At 38.4% G+C, this 13,162-nt stretch overlaps 1 protein-coding gene across 10 annotated transcripts in view; it reads left to right on the top strand.

The window, feature by feature from the left end:
* Positions 1–13,162, top strand: part of ERBIN (erbb2 interacting protein) — a 127,538-nt gene that overhangs the window by 57,678 nt on the left and 56,698 nt on the right. For all 10 annotated transcript variants that reach the window (XM_069776272.1, XM_069776277.1, XM_069776275.1 and 7 more), the window contains 2 exons: positions 1,302–1,499; positions 6,679–6,796. In XM_069776272.1, the coding sequence (XP_069632373.1) occupies positions 1,311–1,499; positions 6,679–6,796 (307 nt within the window). In that variant the 5' untranslated portion in view covers positions 1,302–1,310. The remainder of the gene's footprint in view (positions 1–1,301; positions 1,500–6,678; positions 6,797–13,162) is intronic.

The following is a 13,162-nucleotide window of genomic DNA, read 5'->3' on the forward strand; positions in this document are numbered from 1 at the left end:
TTTATCCTTGTATGACTAATATACTGTCTGAAAGTTGAAGTACAGTCTGCTGAATGTGTCAGAAAGACACAGTTTTCTGTCACCAATCTAGAAGTTGAAATATAATTTCTGCAATTCCAAAAAATTTGAAATTTTTAAAAAAGCATATTTTAATTTGGAGCGTTGGCAGTTTGATTGAGAAAATAAATACTTGGTGCTGTTTTGGAAAAGTATGTATTTTTAGACCTATTTTCTGAGGAAATTAAGCTTACATGGTTGTGTTGTCTGTCTGCACATGTTGGTCCTTCCTGAAAAATTGTTGAGTCTGTCATCTGATTTCAACCAAACCTGAAACTTGAGGTGACATTTTGAAGATGATTGTTTCCAAATTTTGTGAAAATGCATTGTTAATTAAAGGAGAGAGGCCTAAACTTGTGCTCTTGCTGAGGAGAGAAGAGGCAGAACATGGCTGGTGTATGCTGTCAGTAATCAGCTAGTCAGTCTTGCACCATTTAGGTTCACTGTCTCCTGCTGAGTAGGAAGTATTGTAGAAGCCAGGGAGAGTAGAGGGGAGTGTTGTAGCAATGATTGAGTTTAAAGGAGGAAAGATACATTTCCATAGCAAGGTGAAATTTCCTTAGTTCCAGTGTGCACAGCAAGATGTGTTGAAGTTTTCCAAACTGAATGGAGTCGCAAAAAGAAGTAACTTCTTTATTTGTGCACTTGGAAATCTTTCCTTTTAAACTGTAGGTAGAACAGTTGGTAGAAACCACACTGGTTCTTTTTGTTGTATTCTGTCTTTAAATGAGGGATTTGAAATTCAGGTGCATGAATTTAATCTTATTCATCACCAAAAAAACCCCAAAATATTCCTATAGCTACATTTTAATGCTCTGTAAAGGGTGGATTTTATTATATTAAGCAAAAATATCATCCCAATAACCTTTGTAAAGATAGGGATAAGCTATGTTGTAAAAGCACAATTGATAGTTCAGAACTGCTGCTTCAAAATTCTCTACCTCTCTGCAATGTAGGGCTGTGTTAGCAGGTGACAAGTTACAGGCTAAATTTTTACTTCATATTCTGGGGTCTGTAGGTCTTTTAACCCCATTTAATGCCCCTACAGATCTGTTGTGTTTAAAAGAAAACAAATACTCTTTCCCCCACCTTTCTCTCATATATATGTGTACACAGACACATATGCAGATATGTATACACTTCTTCCTTTTTTAAGTATTTAGCAGCCAGTGGAAGTTTGAGAAGCTGTCCATGTATTTCTGAAGTTGTCTTTGTTTTTAAATTGATCAATTTCTGTTTTACAGTGCCTGAAAATGACAACAAAGCGGAATTTGTTTGTGCGGCTGGTGCCATGCCGCTGTCTGCGTGGAGAGGAGGAAACAGTCACTACACTTGATTATTCTCACTGCAGCCTGGAACAGGTGCCTAAGGAGATTTTTACTTTTGAAAAGACCTTGGAAGAACTCTATTTAGATGCTAATCAGATTGAAGAGCTTCCAAAGGTATGTTGGCTGGTTTTCCTTTTAGTTACATTTATTAACTCTATTACTTCATCAGCATTGTAGAAGCTAATAGTGTCTAGCTTTCCATTTCAGCTTTTAGGCTGCAGTTTGCCAAATATTTTTAAGTAAATGTTGGTCCGAAAAGAAGCAGCCCTGGTAGAAGGGATGTTTATGCATTCCAGCTTGACTAGTTTGCTGCATGAATTGGGATGAAACTGCTTAAGCAACTGATCCAGCCCAAAATATGTGCATAGCAGAAGAGGCTGACTGATTTATTGTGTGGCAGTGTCTGCTCAAACTGACTACCTGTATTCGACAAATTGTGGTATTACTTTGAATCTCTGATAACACATGAAGATTAGAAGAAGCAAGATTAATGTCTTGTTCAGACCTCTGTGCCCACAAAAGATAGCTGCAATCCAAAGTATCTATTAATTGAAGTCCTGCTTTCTTCTCCAGTACATGACTGAAGAGACTTTCTGAAGTATCCTTAGATTACTTAAGTTCAAAAACTAGAGAGCCGGAATGACACTTTGATTACATCTTTATTATAGAAATCAGTATCTGTTGTTTGTTCTGAAATCTGAAGATAAACTGCATGCTGAATTAGCAGTATGCTAGAGAAAAGAATGAAAATTTTTGCCAGTGAGACTTTTGAGAAGTACAAAGTGATCATTGCAATAGACTTGTTTCCATTACTACGTCCCATATTGGTTGAATTAAAAACTTAAATGAAGGACTTAATATTTGAAATAATTTTGTCACAATTGTGTGCAAATCTACGCTGTCATGCAGGACAACTATGGAATGCTTTGTTAGATTTTTGGAAAGTTTGCTATACCCAATTCAGGTTTTGCTGGTTTGGATGTTTTGACAGATAAATGAAACACATAAGGAAATAAACCAGTTCCGGGATAGTAACTTGACAGTTATCAGAAGCCCTGGATTCCAGTAAAGCTGACTTAAACCAGCTGAGTGCCTTTGAAAATCCAACCTTAAATGCTTCTGAGAAGCCATCAATGAAAATCTGTGTTGGTACATTAAATAAAGCTAATAACATACAAGTTAAAACTAGATATTTTGTCAAAGTTATAGTTTAGAACTTCCACTATTTTATTCTTCTCTCTTCCCAAGCAGATATTTCCTTACTCTGGAGTTAGTCTTTTAGTTAGTCTTTATCAGAGAAGAATAAAATTGAATGCTTCAAAACCAGAATAAAATACCTTTCTTAGCAAAAAAAAAAAGGAGATTTTCTGAACTCTTCTTGCATTAAATTCCAATTTCCCCAATCATAAGAACTAAGCAAACATCTTGCTCCCAAACTCATAATTCTTTAAAAAATTCCTTTTATTAATCTTAAAAGACGAAGAAAGACTTCACTGTAGCGATCGAATGGCTGCATGTCGCCATTTTAGACTAGAAGTGGTTAGTCTACTTTGTCTTCCTTTTCTGTTACATGCCATTTGATTTTATTAGTCAGTTCCTATACGAAATCCAATTTTGATACAGGACTGTCGTGGTTTCAGCCTAGCTGGTAACAAAGCACCACGCATCCACTCGCTCACTCTCCCCCCTGGCCCCTGGCCTTGGTGGGATGAGGAGAAAATACAAAGGCAGGCTCATGGGTTGAGATAAGGACTGGGAGGGATCACTCACCACTTATGGTCACGGGCAAAAGACAGGCTCAACTTGGGGAAAAAACAAAATCAATTTAATTTACTACAAATCAAAACAAAACAAGGATATTAGGAAGTAAAACCAAACCTTTGAACACCTTCCCCCCAACCCTCCCTCCTTCCTGGTTCTCTCCGCCTCCTGCCCCCAGCAGCACAGGGGAACAGGGGGTGGGGGTTGGGGTCTGCTCCCCACAGCTTGTCTCTGCCGCTCCTTCCTCCTCAGGGGGAGGACTCCTCACTTGTCCCCTGCTCCACTGTGGGGTCCCTCCCGCAGGAGACAGTCCTTCACAAACTTCTCCAGCGTGGGTCCTTCCCACAGGCTGCAGTTCTTCATGAACTGCTCCAGCGTGGGTCCTTTCCATGGGCTGCAGTCCTTCAGGCACAGACTGTTCCAGCATGGGCTTTCCCATGGCATCACGGCCATCTTTGGGGACATTCCCCTGCTCCGGCGTGGGCCTCCCTCCCCGGGCTGCAGGTGGGCATCTGCTCCCCCGCTCCCCTCCATGGGCTGGGAGGGGACAGCCTGACGTCTCACCACAGGCTGCAGGGGCATCCCCTCCTCCCCCGCTCCTCCTCCCCCTCCTTCTGCACTGACCTCGCTGTCTGCAGAGGGGTTCCTTTCACATTCCGATCCCCCTACTCACTGCCGGTTCCCCCTCTTAAATCTGCTCTCCCAGAGGCGCTACCGCCATCGCTGATGGGCTCGGCCTTGGCCAGAGGCGGGTCTGGCTCGGAGCCGGGGAAGCTTCTAGCAGCTTCTCACAGGAGCCACCCCTGCGGCCCCTCCCCCACTACCAAAAAAGCCCATGCCACACAAACCCATAACAACGAGTAAACTGTGAGGTGGGCAGTCCACCAATTGCCTTGGTCCAGTCTAAGATTAAATTATCCACATGATTAGAAAGACTGCTTAAACGTTTATGTTTTGTTCCTTTTGCTTTTCTTTACTGAACTGCAGGGACCTGTAATAGTGTACACTTGCTTCATGCTAACGTGTTTGTACATTATAGTAAGTCATCCTTATAGGCTTATTTTTGAGAAGCTAAGCATTTTTTTCAGCTTTCAAGTAATTTTGGTCATTATTTTCTACTACCATTTCAATTTTCAAAGCAAAAAAACCCCACATGTAAATTCAAATACTGCAAAGGAAACAAGCAGAGAGATAAGGGAGTAGTGAAGACATAGTAAAAGTGTTTTATTTAATCATTTGACAGAAATTGTAAACTTAAAACTATCCACAGAAGATCTGTAAGGGAGGGCCTGTAATGTTTGAAATGATCCTAGCCTGTTTGGAGGCAGAGATTCAAGCTGTGTATCCCTTTTCCCTAACCCAGGCTTTTAGTCTTTTAATTTTGAAAAAGCCTTCTAATTAAGCCATCTCAGATGAAGGGTGCAGTACTTACTAGGCTGTCTCCAGCTTTCTGAAGCCTGGTTAAGACATTCCCACTCTTCCCCTTTCCTCTTTGCCCCTGGTGGTGTGTTCTTAACCCTGTTTTGCAATCTGCTGCACTTTGTATGCTGCAACACAGCTGGTTTAGGGCTGTCTTGTCAGCCTGATCACTGAAATGGCTTGTCAGTGGGTGTGCTTTTTTTTTTTTAATTGTCTGCAATCTTGTCAGTACTCCGGTATACTTCAAAAATCGTTTCTTACAGTACAGCTCCTTAATTTATTTGACTGGCCAAGGTTGCAATATAAGCAAACTACAGTGGAGAGAAAGCTAGTGGTAGCAAGTGTTGGTGTGTAGTCTCAGTTTCAGAAGTGACTGGGCATTTGAAATGCTTTCATCTTGTGTGCTAAATCACATCTGAAAAGGTACCCTGTTTATCCCAAGTGCCACGATGTGCATTTGAGCTGAAAAGCTCAAACTGTAGCAGTTTTTGTTTTCCCTCCTACTTTGCTGTTAGGAAGAAACTGGAATTCTGCAGTAAAATAGTCCTTAATTATATGACTTCTGGTGTTCACTAACAGTAATGATGATCTACTTAATCACTGAATGTGCAAACTACAAAAAACAACAACAACAAAAGGAACAACTACAAAGTCAACACCATACAAAACTCCCCCACCCACATTTTCCTTTAGGGATCTTGCAGTTCCTTGTGCTGCATTTGCTTTCACCTGACTAATTGGAGAAATTTCTAATGATTCCAAGACTTCAGATTATTGTTTTCAGGATGAATCTGAAGTATATATTCTTGCTTGAAGTACTGAAATAAAGGCACGGCTCCAAAACACACGAGCTCATCAAAGTTCTCCTTCCCATATATCCTGAGTAACTTGTAACTCTTCAAAGCCTTAATGATATCAACTAGTTCTAACAGGTGTACATTTCTGAGGAGTTGGAAACATCAGTAGGCAAGTTAAAGCTCATTCCTTGAATTGTCCATCTTGCTAATTTATGTCTGCTTTTGTTCTGGGGTGGTATATGTAAACGTTACATGAATGGGGCTTCTTCAACGGTCTGTGGTTGAAATAATGGCCTCGTAATTGAGAGAGACCCAAGAAATTTTGATTGAACTAAGCCCCATTGCTGTGATGATGATTGGGATACATTTTTTAGTCATAGGACACTTCCTGGTTTTGTATGATCTTTTCTCAGAATTCCAAATGAAAAGAACAGTAAGTCCAGGTATTTATGAATGATCTTATCCAAAATTGTCAGGAAAGAATATTCATCATAAAATGTTCAGATGAACCTTTTCAACCACTTTCTTACAGATATTTATTTTCTGCTATCTGTATGCTTCCTAGATACCATTTGAGGATTTTTCTTCCATTACACTAATATTACTTGCCCTATTTTGTCAATTTGTAAAGCTTCTGGGTAAGAATCTCAAGGTAACTTGCATATAGAAAGAATCTGGCTCTGAGCTAATATTTGATACAAATTATAATGCATGTATACAGAAGAGATTATATAGTTTTCTATATACTTAGATCAAACTTTCACTAGTTTTCATCACAATCTTGTTAGATTTTTATGTACTTGAGCTAGGAAGCATGGAAGGGAAAAAAAATATTGTAAGATATAACAGAATAAAATTTAAATTTTTAGAGAAGATCAATACCTATTCAAATGCTGTATTCCAGAACTATTTAACTTTAAAAAAAGGCATCTATGAATTTAATTTTTTCTTTGTTTTTGAAGAAACTGTAATTACCTCTGAGGTATCACATGACATGTCTATTATGGAAGATATTTTCCAATTTTTGCAGGACTACGTGTAACTACAGGTCACAATTTCTGAGATACTAGAAGGAATTTGTAGGAAGTGTTAAGTATAGGTGCTGGCTTGTGACTGTTTGCAGTTCTTTGCTTTCCTAAGCATTGTAAACTTAGACAATTTTGAATAAAACTAGTTAAATAAAGTTTTTGTAGTCAAAGAGTCTAGATAGTCTGGCCTTCAAGCTGTGAGGTCAGAAGATTAAAGGGATTAAAACCAAAAGCTATATAGAGGAAACTAAGAGAAAGTCGCATTCACTTTTTTCTTTGTTTCAATAGCAACTTTTTAACTGTCAGTCTCTGCACAAGCTGAGTTTGCCAGACAATGATCTAACCACATTGCCAGCATCCATTGCAAATCTCATTAATCTCAGGGAACTGGATGTCAGCAAGAATGGTAAGTCACTTCACTTATTATATTGGGGTAGCTAAAAGGTAAATCACCATTGACTGTACAAAGATACTAGTGAAAGTATAATTTCTAGAAGCTACACAGCTAGTAAATTTTAAATTACTACTCTAAATCACTGCTTAATGTGAAAGATGCTCTTTTATGGTCTGGTTGTGATATTTAATTGTATCTGTCAAATTGATTGGTTTGTACTTTGAGATTCATTACTGAAAATTTTACATTCTCTCAAAACGCATATGCTCAAACTTACTACTTTTAGTGGCTTTCTCATGTTTCACTATCCTGAAGAGAGTTTGCACAAGAATTCATAAAATTTTTCTGGATTCTGTTGTTGTATTTTGTTGCATATGAAAATTGTTTTCAGTTTATTTTAATGAGCTGTCTGAAAATTGTTGTAGGATTTGCCTGCTTTGCTGTCCTGCTCTGGGGATGGTAACCTCTGTTGCATGGGGAAAAGTGTCTGTGGGCAGTGACTGGTTCACTTGTCTGACTTGTTAAAAATCTATCATTCTGTGTGAGTCAGCCTTTTATAAATCATGAAACATTGTCAGCCAAGTATTGTATACATGGGCTTTTATTAACAGTGCAGCTTTGGCAAGCTGGCAGATGTGTACAACTGTGAGGAAATTGAAATAACTTATATTGTCATCAGGCTTCATTGTGTGGCTTATTTGAGAGAAAAAAAGGTCAGTCTTGCTAACTGATGAGGGTACAATAGTCTCGTCTTACTAATTCAGAGTGAAGTAAGAGGACCTCTCCTTGAAATCATATTTGAAAATAAGAATTACAAAAATATGCCAAGGATTTTATCTTATTAAATTACTTGTTTTATTTGGACAGCTAGCTAATTATGACTCCATGAAGTTAAGTAAGTTCTGCTTTATTAAGAATATTCTAGTTGTTGACAAGTTGGCATTCTCCTTGATTGTCCATTGTAGCCAGTGGACAAGCCAATATACTTAAACTGTTACTTTATTATTTCTGCTTAATGAATACAGCATTTAGTATGATAACTTGACCTGATTGTCACTGCTCTGTTCCTGGTACAAGTAGATTAATAGTCTTTCTTAAAGAACACTGGCCTTAAACTTTCATAGTGACACACAACAGAGAGAGAATCATCTTTTTGTCCTAGACTGAACTGTTGAAAGGATTAACTGTTTCCAACACAAGTTCTCAATGCACTAAACTTAAAAGCAGCAAAAAGACATTTGAGTTCTAGTGCTGGCAAATTCCTTAGCTTATGTGTGTAAATAGGCAGCTGGTCACTAGCAGCTAGAGAGTTACTTGTCTGTCCAAAATGGTGTAACCTCTGGCTAAGCCTTCAGAGAGTTGCTGAAAGAGCACTTGTTCCTCTGAGGCACATAAGGAATTTAAGGAGGCAATAGCTGAACAAAATGCTATTCCATTAAACTGTGAAGCTCTGTTTGCTAGGGGTTGTTTTGTTTTGTTTTTAACACCTTTCAGAGATGACAGGGCGGAAGCTTAATTAACTATTATCGTGCATCTGTTCTCAATCTTATCACAATTCGGATAAATTCTCTGCCTAGTGTTGCATATCAAAAATAGCCCTGAGGTCAAGCGCTTGTTTACTTGGGGTATCTTGTCTCCCACTATTCCTGAAAGCTCTGTAAAACTCAAAAAAACAAAGCGTGGTCCCCGTTGGTCCCTGTTGAGTGAGGTGAGAAATAGTGCTGTTTATTCTGTAATAAATTTGGTATTATTTGAGACTTCAGTTTGTTGGCTTAAGTGCCTTTCCCTTTCTGTTTCCCTGTTGTCGTGGTTTAACCCCAGCCAGCAATTAAGCACCACACAGCTGCTCACTCACTTGCCCCCACTCAGTAGGATGGGGGAGAGAATTGGAAGGAAAAAGGTAAAACTCCTGGGTTGAGACAAGAACAGTTTAATAGAACAGAAAGGAAGGAATTAATAATGATAATAATAACAGCAACAATAAAATGACAATAATAATAATAAAAGGATTGAAATGTACAAAAAAGTGATGCACAGTGCAATTGCTCACCACTGACCGATTGATGCCCAGTTAGTTCCTGAGCAGCGATCTGTCCCCCCAGGCCAACTCCCCCAATTTTATATACTGGACATGACGACACATGGTATGGAATACCCCTTTGGCCAGTTTGGGCCAGCTGTCCTGTCTGTGTCCCCTCCCAACTTCTTGTGCCCCTCCAGCCTTCTTGCTAGCTGAAAAATCCTTGACTTAGTATACACACTACTTAACACACTGATATTTTCAGTTGTTGCTGTCAACGTTCTTCTTATACTAAATCCAGCTACTAGAAAGAAAATTAACTCTGTCCCAGCTGAAACCAGGACACCTATTCACTGTTAAAACCATCGAACATTTTTGTCTTGACAACTGCAAGCCTATTCTCTTCCCTTGTGTCTGCTTTTCTCTTGTTAAGAGTTTACTGCTCAGTTTCCCACTTTGGACAATTGTTCTGATGTGTGTCTATAATAGAACCAAATAGGAGGGGTTTTACTAGTTTTCTAAGACTAGCAAAACTGATCAAAATCTCTGATTTGTCCTTTTTCTTTGTAAGATATTGAAAGAATACAGTGCGAATGCAGTGGACTTTGTGGGAAGCACCTAATTTATCAAAAAAAATAAATTACTGGAGATTAATCGCCAATCTTAGTGCAGGATGATGAGAGATGCCAAATTCTAAAAGAATTGAGTGTGTTTCTCAGAATCCTGTGGTTGTGGCAAGTGAAGTGATAGTTCCTCTATTTTTCTTGTAGTATTGATGTACCATAAGTGTTTTCGTCCAGTGTGGATGGACTTAAATCATGGAGTACAGATGCCCTGGTACATGAAATATGATAGGATTTTCATGTAAGATAGTTGAGCTGTTTGTGGCATAGGCATAATCAAATGTTTATTTATTGACAGTTGTACGGGGGGGACGACACACAAAACGCCTACCAAAAAAACGCACAACACTGCTCTTCACCCCTAAATCTGTCTTTTTTTTTAATGGTTTATTAACCTTTAGGGGACAATTATTTCCTCGTGGCTCGGGGATGCCAGGCATAGCCAGCATCTAGGACAGTGTGGAAGACTGTCAAGGAAATATTTTTACCTCTTCTTTGAAGAAGGCGAGAGCATTCATGTACGGTGTATGATGGTGTATATAAATGGACATAAGACTTAGCTTTACAGGTTACTAGAATCAAGTGATTTGAAAGGCTGAAGCATGCGATGTGGTGACTGCCAGGGAAATCAGGCTTTCCTGGAAGCCTGGGAAATGGGCTTGAAATCGCTGTGCCTGTGGAGTTAGTATAGTGGGAAACAGTGAGATGGTATATTTTTCCCTGCTTGTACGTGGTGAAAGAAAAAGATTCATTTTTAAAGTTCTATATTATTCAGGCCTTTGGAGGACTAAATAGCAAGACCGGAAGAAACATGGTGTTTTGGAAATAAGGGTATCTTCAATAGTCTCTTAGATATTAGGGAGTGGTTCTCTTTCGCTGCGATCTTACAGTGAATTTAAACATGCCAGTTTGTCAGTCTGTATTGCAAGGAATCTGCATGGAAAAATACACAAACTAAACCCAAGAAAACAAACACCCTCACCGCCTCAATCCCTGCCTCCAGGCATATCTGCCTATAAAAATTATCTTAAGTAATTTTAAAGAACAGATGCAAATGTAGATCAAATATGTTTTCTTCAGTGTTTTAAAATCATCTGCTGATTTGGCAAACTAGCTTTAGTATGCAGTGTGCCAGAAGTTGGGGAGTTGAAGAACGAGAAATCAGGAGAGTGTATAGTCTTATGTTACCCATCTGGTGCATTTAGGAATATGGTTTTTTCATAGTTAATAGAGAGACAGATCCAAGTTTTATTTTCTGTAGGGAGAAGTAAGAGAGAAAGATCCTGAATACAAAAATAACTTGCTGTAAATTTGCTGTTTCTCTGCTTATACTGGGTGGGGGGAAATGGGGATGAGGCAGGGAAGGGCAGATGGGAGCAGGGGCTTTATATCATCCATGATAGTGAAATAAAAGAAAAGATAATTGATGTGCTGCTGACTCATGAGTCTGTAGCTTTACTATAATATATCATCCTATAGAGCTCATAAATTTATCATAAATGTAGGCAGCTATTCCATTTAAAGTTCTCTATTCAACTGTTTATAGTATTTTTTCTTAATATATTGTCTTATTAAAGACATTGAACAGGATCTGTCTCTGCAGAATAAAATTATCTTTGTGTGCATGAGAGAATGTGAACAGAATGGAATTACAATGCAGCTAAGGTCTTGAATGTGGAATTTGAGCGTACGTATCTGAAATAAGTTCAATACAAATCTCTTCCTTGACTCAAAGAAATTTTTGTAACACAGAAGAGGCATTGTAGAAATAATTACAGGTTTTTTAAGGTGTGGATTTGCATGTAAGGGCAAAATGTACCTTTATTTTTGTAAAGCAATGTGCTTTGAGTGACAGTCATCAGGTATCAACCAAAAGTGACTGGACAGACAACACAGAATTTGCAGCTCAAGGTGGTAGGGGATGGCGGGCGGGGGGGAAGCAAAGCAGCTTCACGTGTTTATCTTACACTTTAGTTTCAGGTTACTCTGAGGACTCAGCAACACTCCAGGCATGAATTAGACATAGTTGAAAACCACCTGAACCGTGGTGATTGTCCAGGACAGTATTTTGACCAAAACTGCTGCCCACAACCTTCCTAGTGTTCTACATATTGCAATTTTACCCTGCCCTTGCATGTTTAGGTTTATGTAAATTAGTGTGTCAGGCATGTCTTCAAGAAGCAGCATTATTGGCTATCCTTCCCCCTGCCCCAAGAAAAGTCATTTAGGAACCTGTCTGGCTACTCACTCCTCCTTTACGTTGTGTAAGGAACAGCTAGAGCAGGCCTAGAGATACCTTACTCTAAATATTGAAGCTTTTCCAAACAGTTTGAGGATGAAGGCTTTGGAAGACTCTTGGGGGCTTGCTGGACCATCCTAGCTGTGCCAGTACATGTGTATAAAAGGAATTAAAAAAAACCACCACCGCCACCCCCCAAACGCCACTAAACTGTCTTCTTGTTTTCTCTGCCTGCATGAGCTCTGATAATTTAGCAGCACAAGTTGTTGTTGTTGGAGAAAGTGATGAGGAGGCATTATCCATTTAAACAGATCAGGAGGCTAACATACAGAAGAAAATAGGATTCATTACTGTCTGAACCTCACAGAATTGGTGTAAGTTTTTAGCTTGCAGATTAAGGACTTAAAATTTCAAATTTCACAACTGGTCTCAAAACAAAAATTTTAGGAATACTAAACTTGACTCAGACAAGCAGTTTACATCTTAATGCTGCTGCTTTTTCCACATGTGGACACTTATTCTGCAAAAGAGCCTTTTGTCTTCATTGTGAGTAAGTATTTTATTACTATATAAATGTATGTAGTTAAGTACTCACCTCATTAGCAAAATGAGCACAAAATATATTGCCAATACTGTATTTTATTGTAAATCTAATTATATTATAATAGTTGTCACAACCAATAAGACTACATTTTTCTTTAAAACTCATTAGAAAAGCTTAAAAATCTCCTTATGGAAGTATTTCCTGGTTCTTTTTTTTTCTACCTGTTTTTTTAAATGAAAACACCGTTTAACTTGTTCCTGTCAGATTTGTAGCTTGACTGACTTTCTTGCGTTAATCATTACATGGACTGTACAAATGTTATCTATTTTCCCTTACAAAAAACCTCCAAGCAGTCCTCCAAATAAAGATTCAACTTCTATTTTCATTGTGTAAACTTAAGAAAGGGGCACCCAGCATAGTCAAAGCTTACAAGCCTGCAAGTGACCATTATTAAAGGGAGGACAAATGGGAAGGGAAACTTTAAAACTTTCAGAGCATGTAGAATTGGAGAAAAGGACTTTGTAAAGTGAAGATGGCAAAGTGAATCTGCTTACTAAGCTATAAGTAGATAGTTGTCAAGCAAAGTCACTTCAAAGAAAAATCAGGAAATCCAGTGGAGTTTGTTTTCAGAATTCTGTAAACGTTTTGTAAGGGTTTTAGATTAGTGATTTCTTTGACAAAAGCGAAAGTTTTTCTAGGAGTGAACTGTTTTGCGTAAACAAAGTGGAGAGAGTAGAGAACGAAAGGCTACATAAATGTATTAAACATAACATAAACATTAAACATATTGAAATTGGTGTTTTATTAAATCCGTAACAAGTTTAATAATGATAGGTTAAATCCATGACAGATTTATTTTTTGAGTTTTACTACTTGAGAAAGGTAGATTTCTTCCCCAGGTCTCCAAGCTTTTATATTTTTGTCTTTAGTAAGAGACGGACAGAAACCCAGG

Source organism: Haliaeetus albicilla, chromosome Z, assembly GCF_947461875.1.
Source record: "Haliaeetus albicilla chromosome Z, bHalAlb1.1, whole genome shotgun sequence".
Lineage (NCBI taxonomy): Eukaryota > Metazoa > Chordata > Aves > Accipitriformes > Accipitridae > Haliaeetus > Haliaeetus albicilla.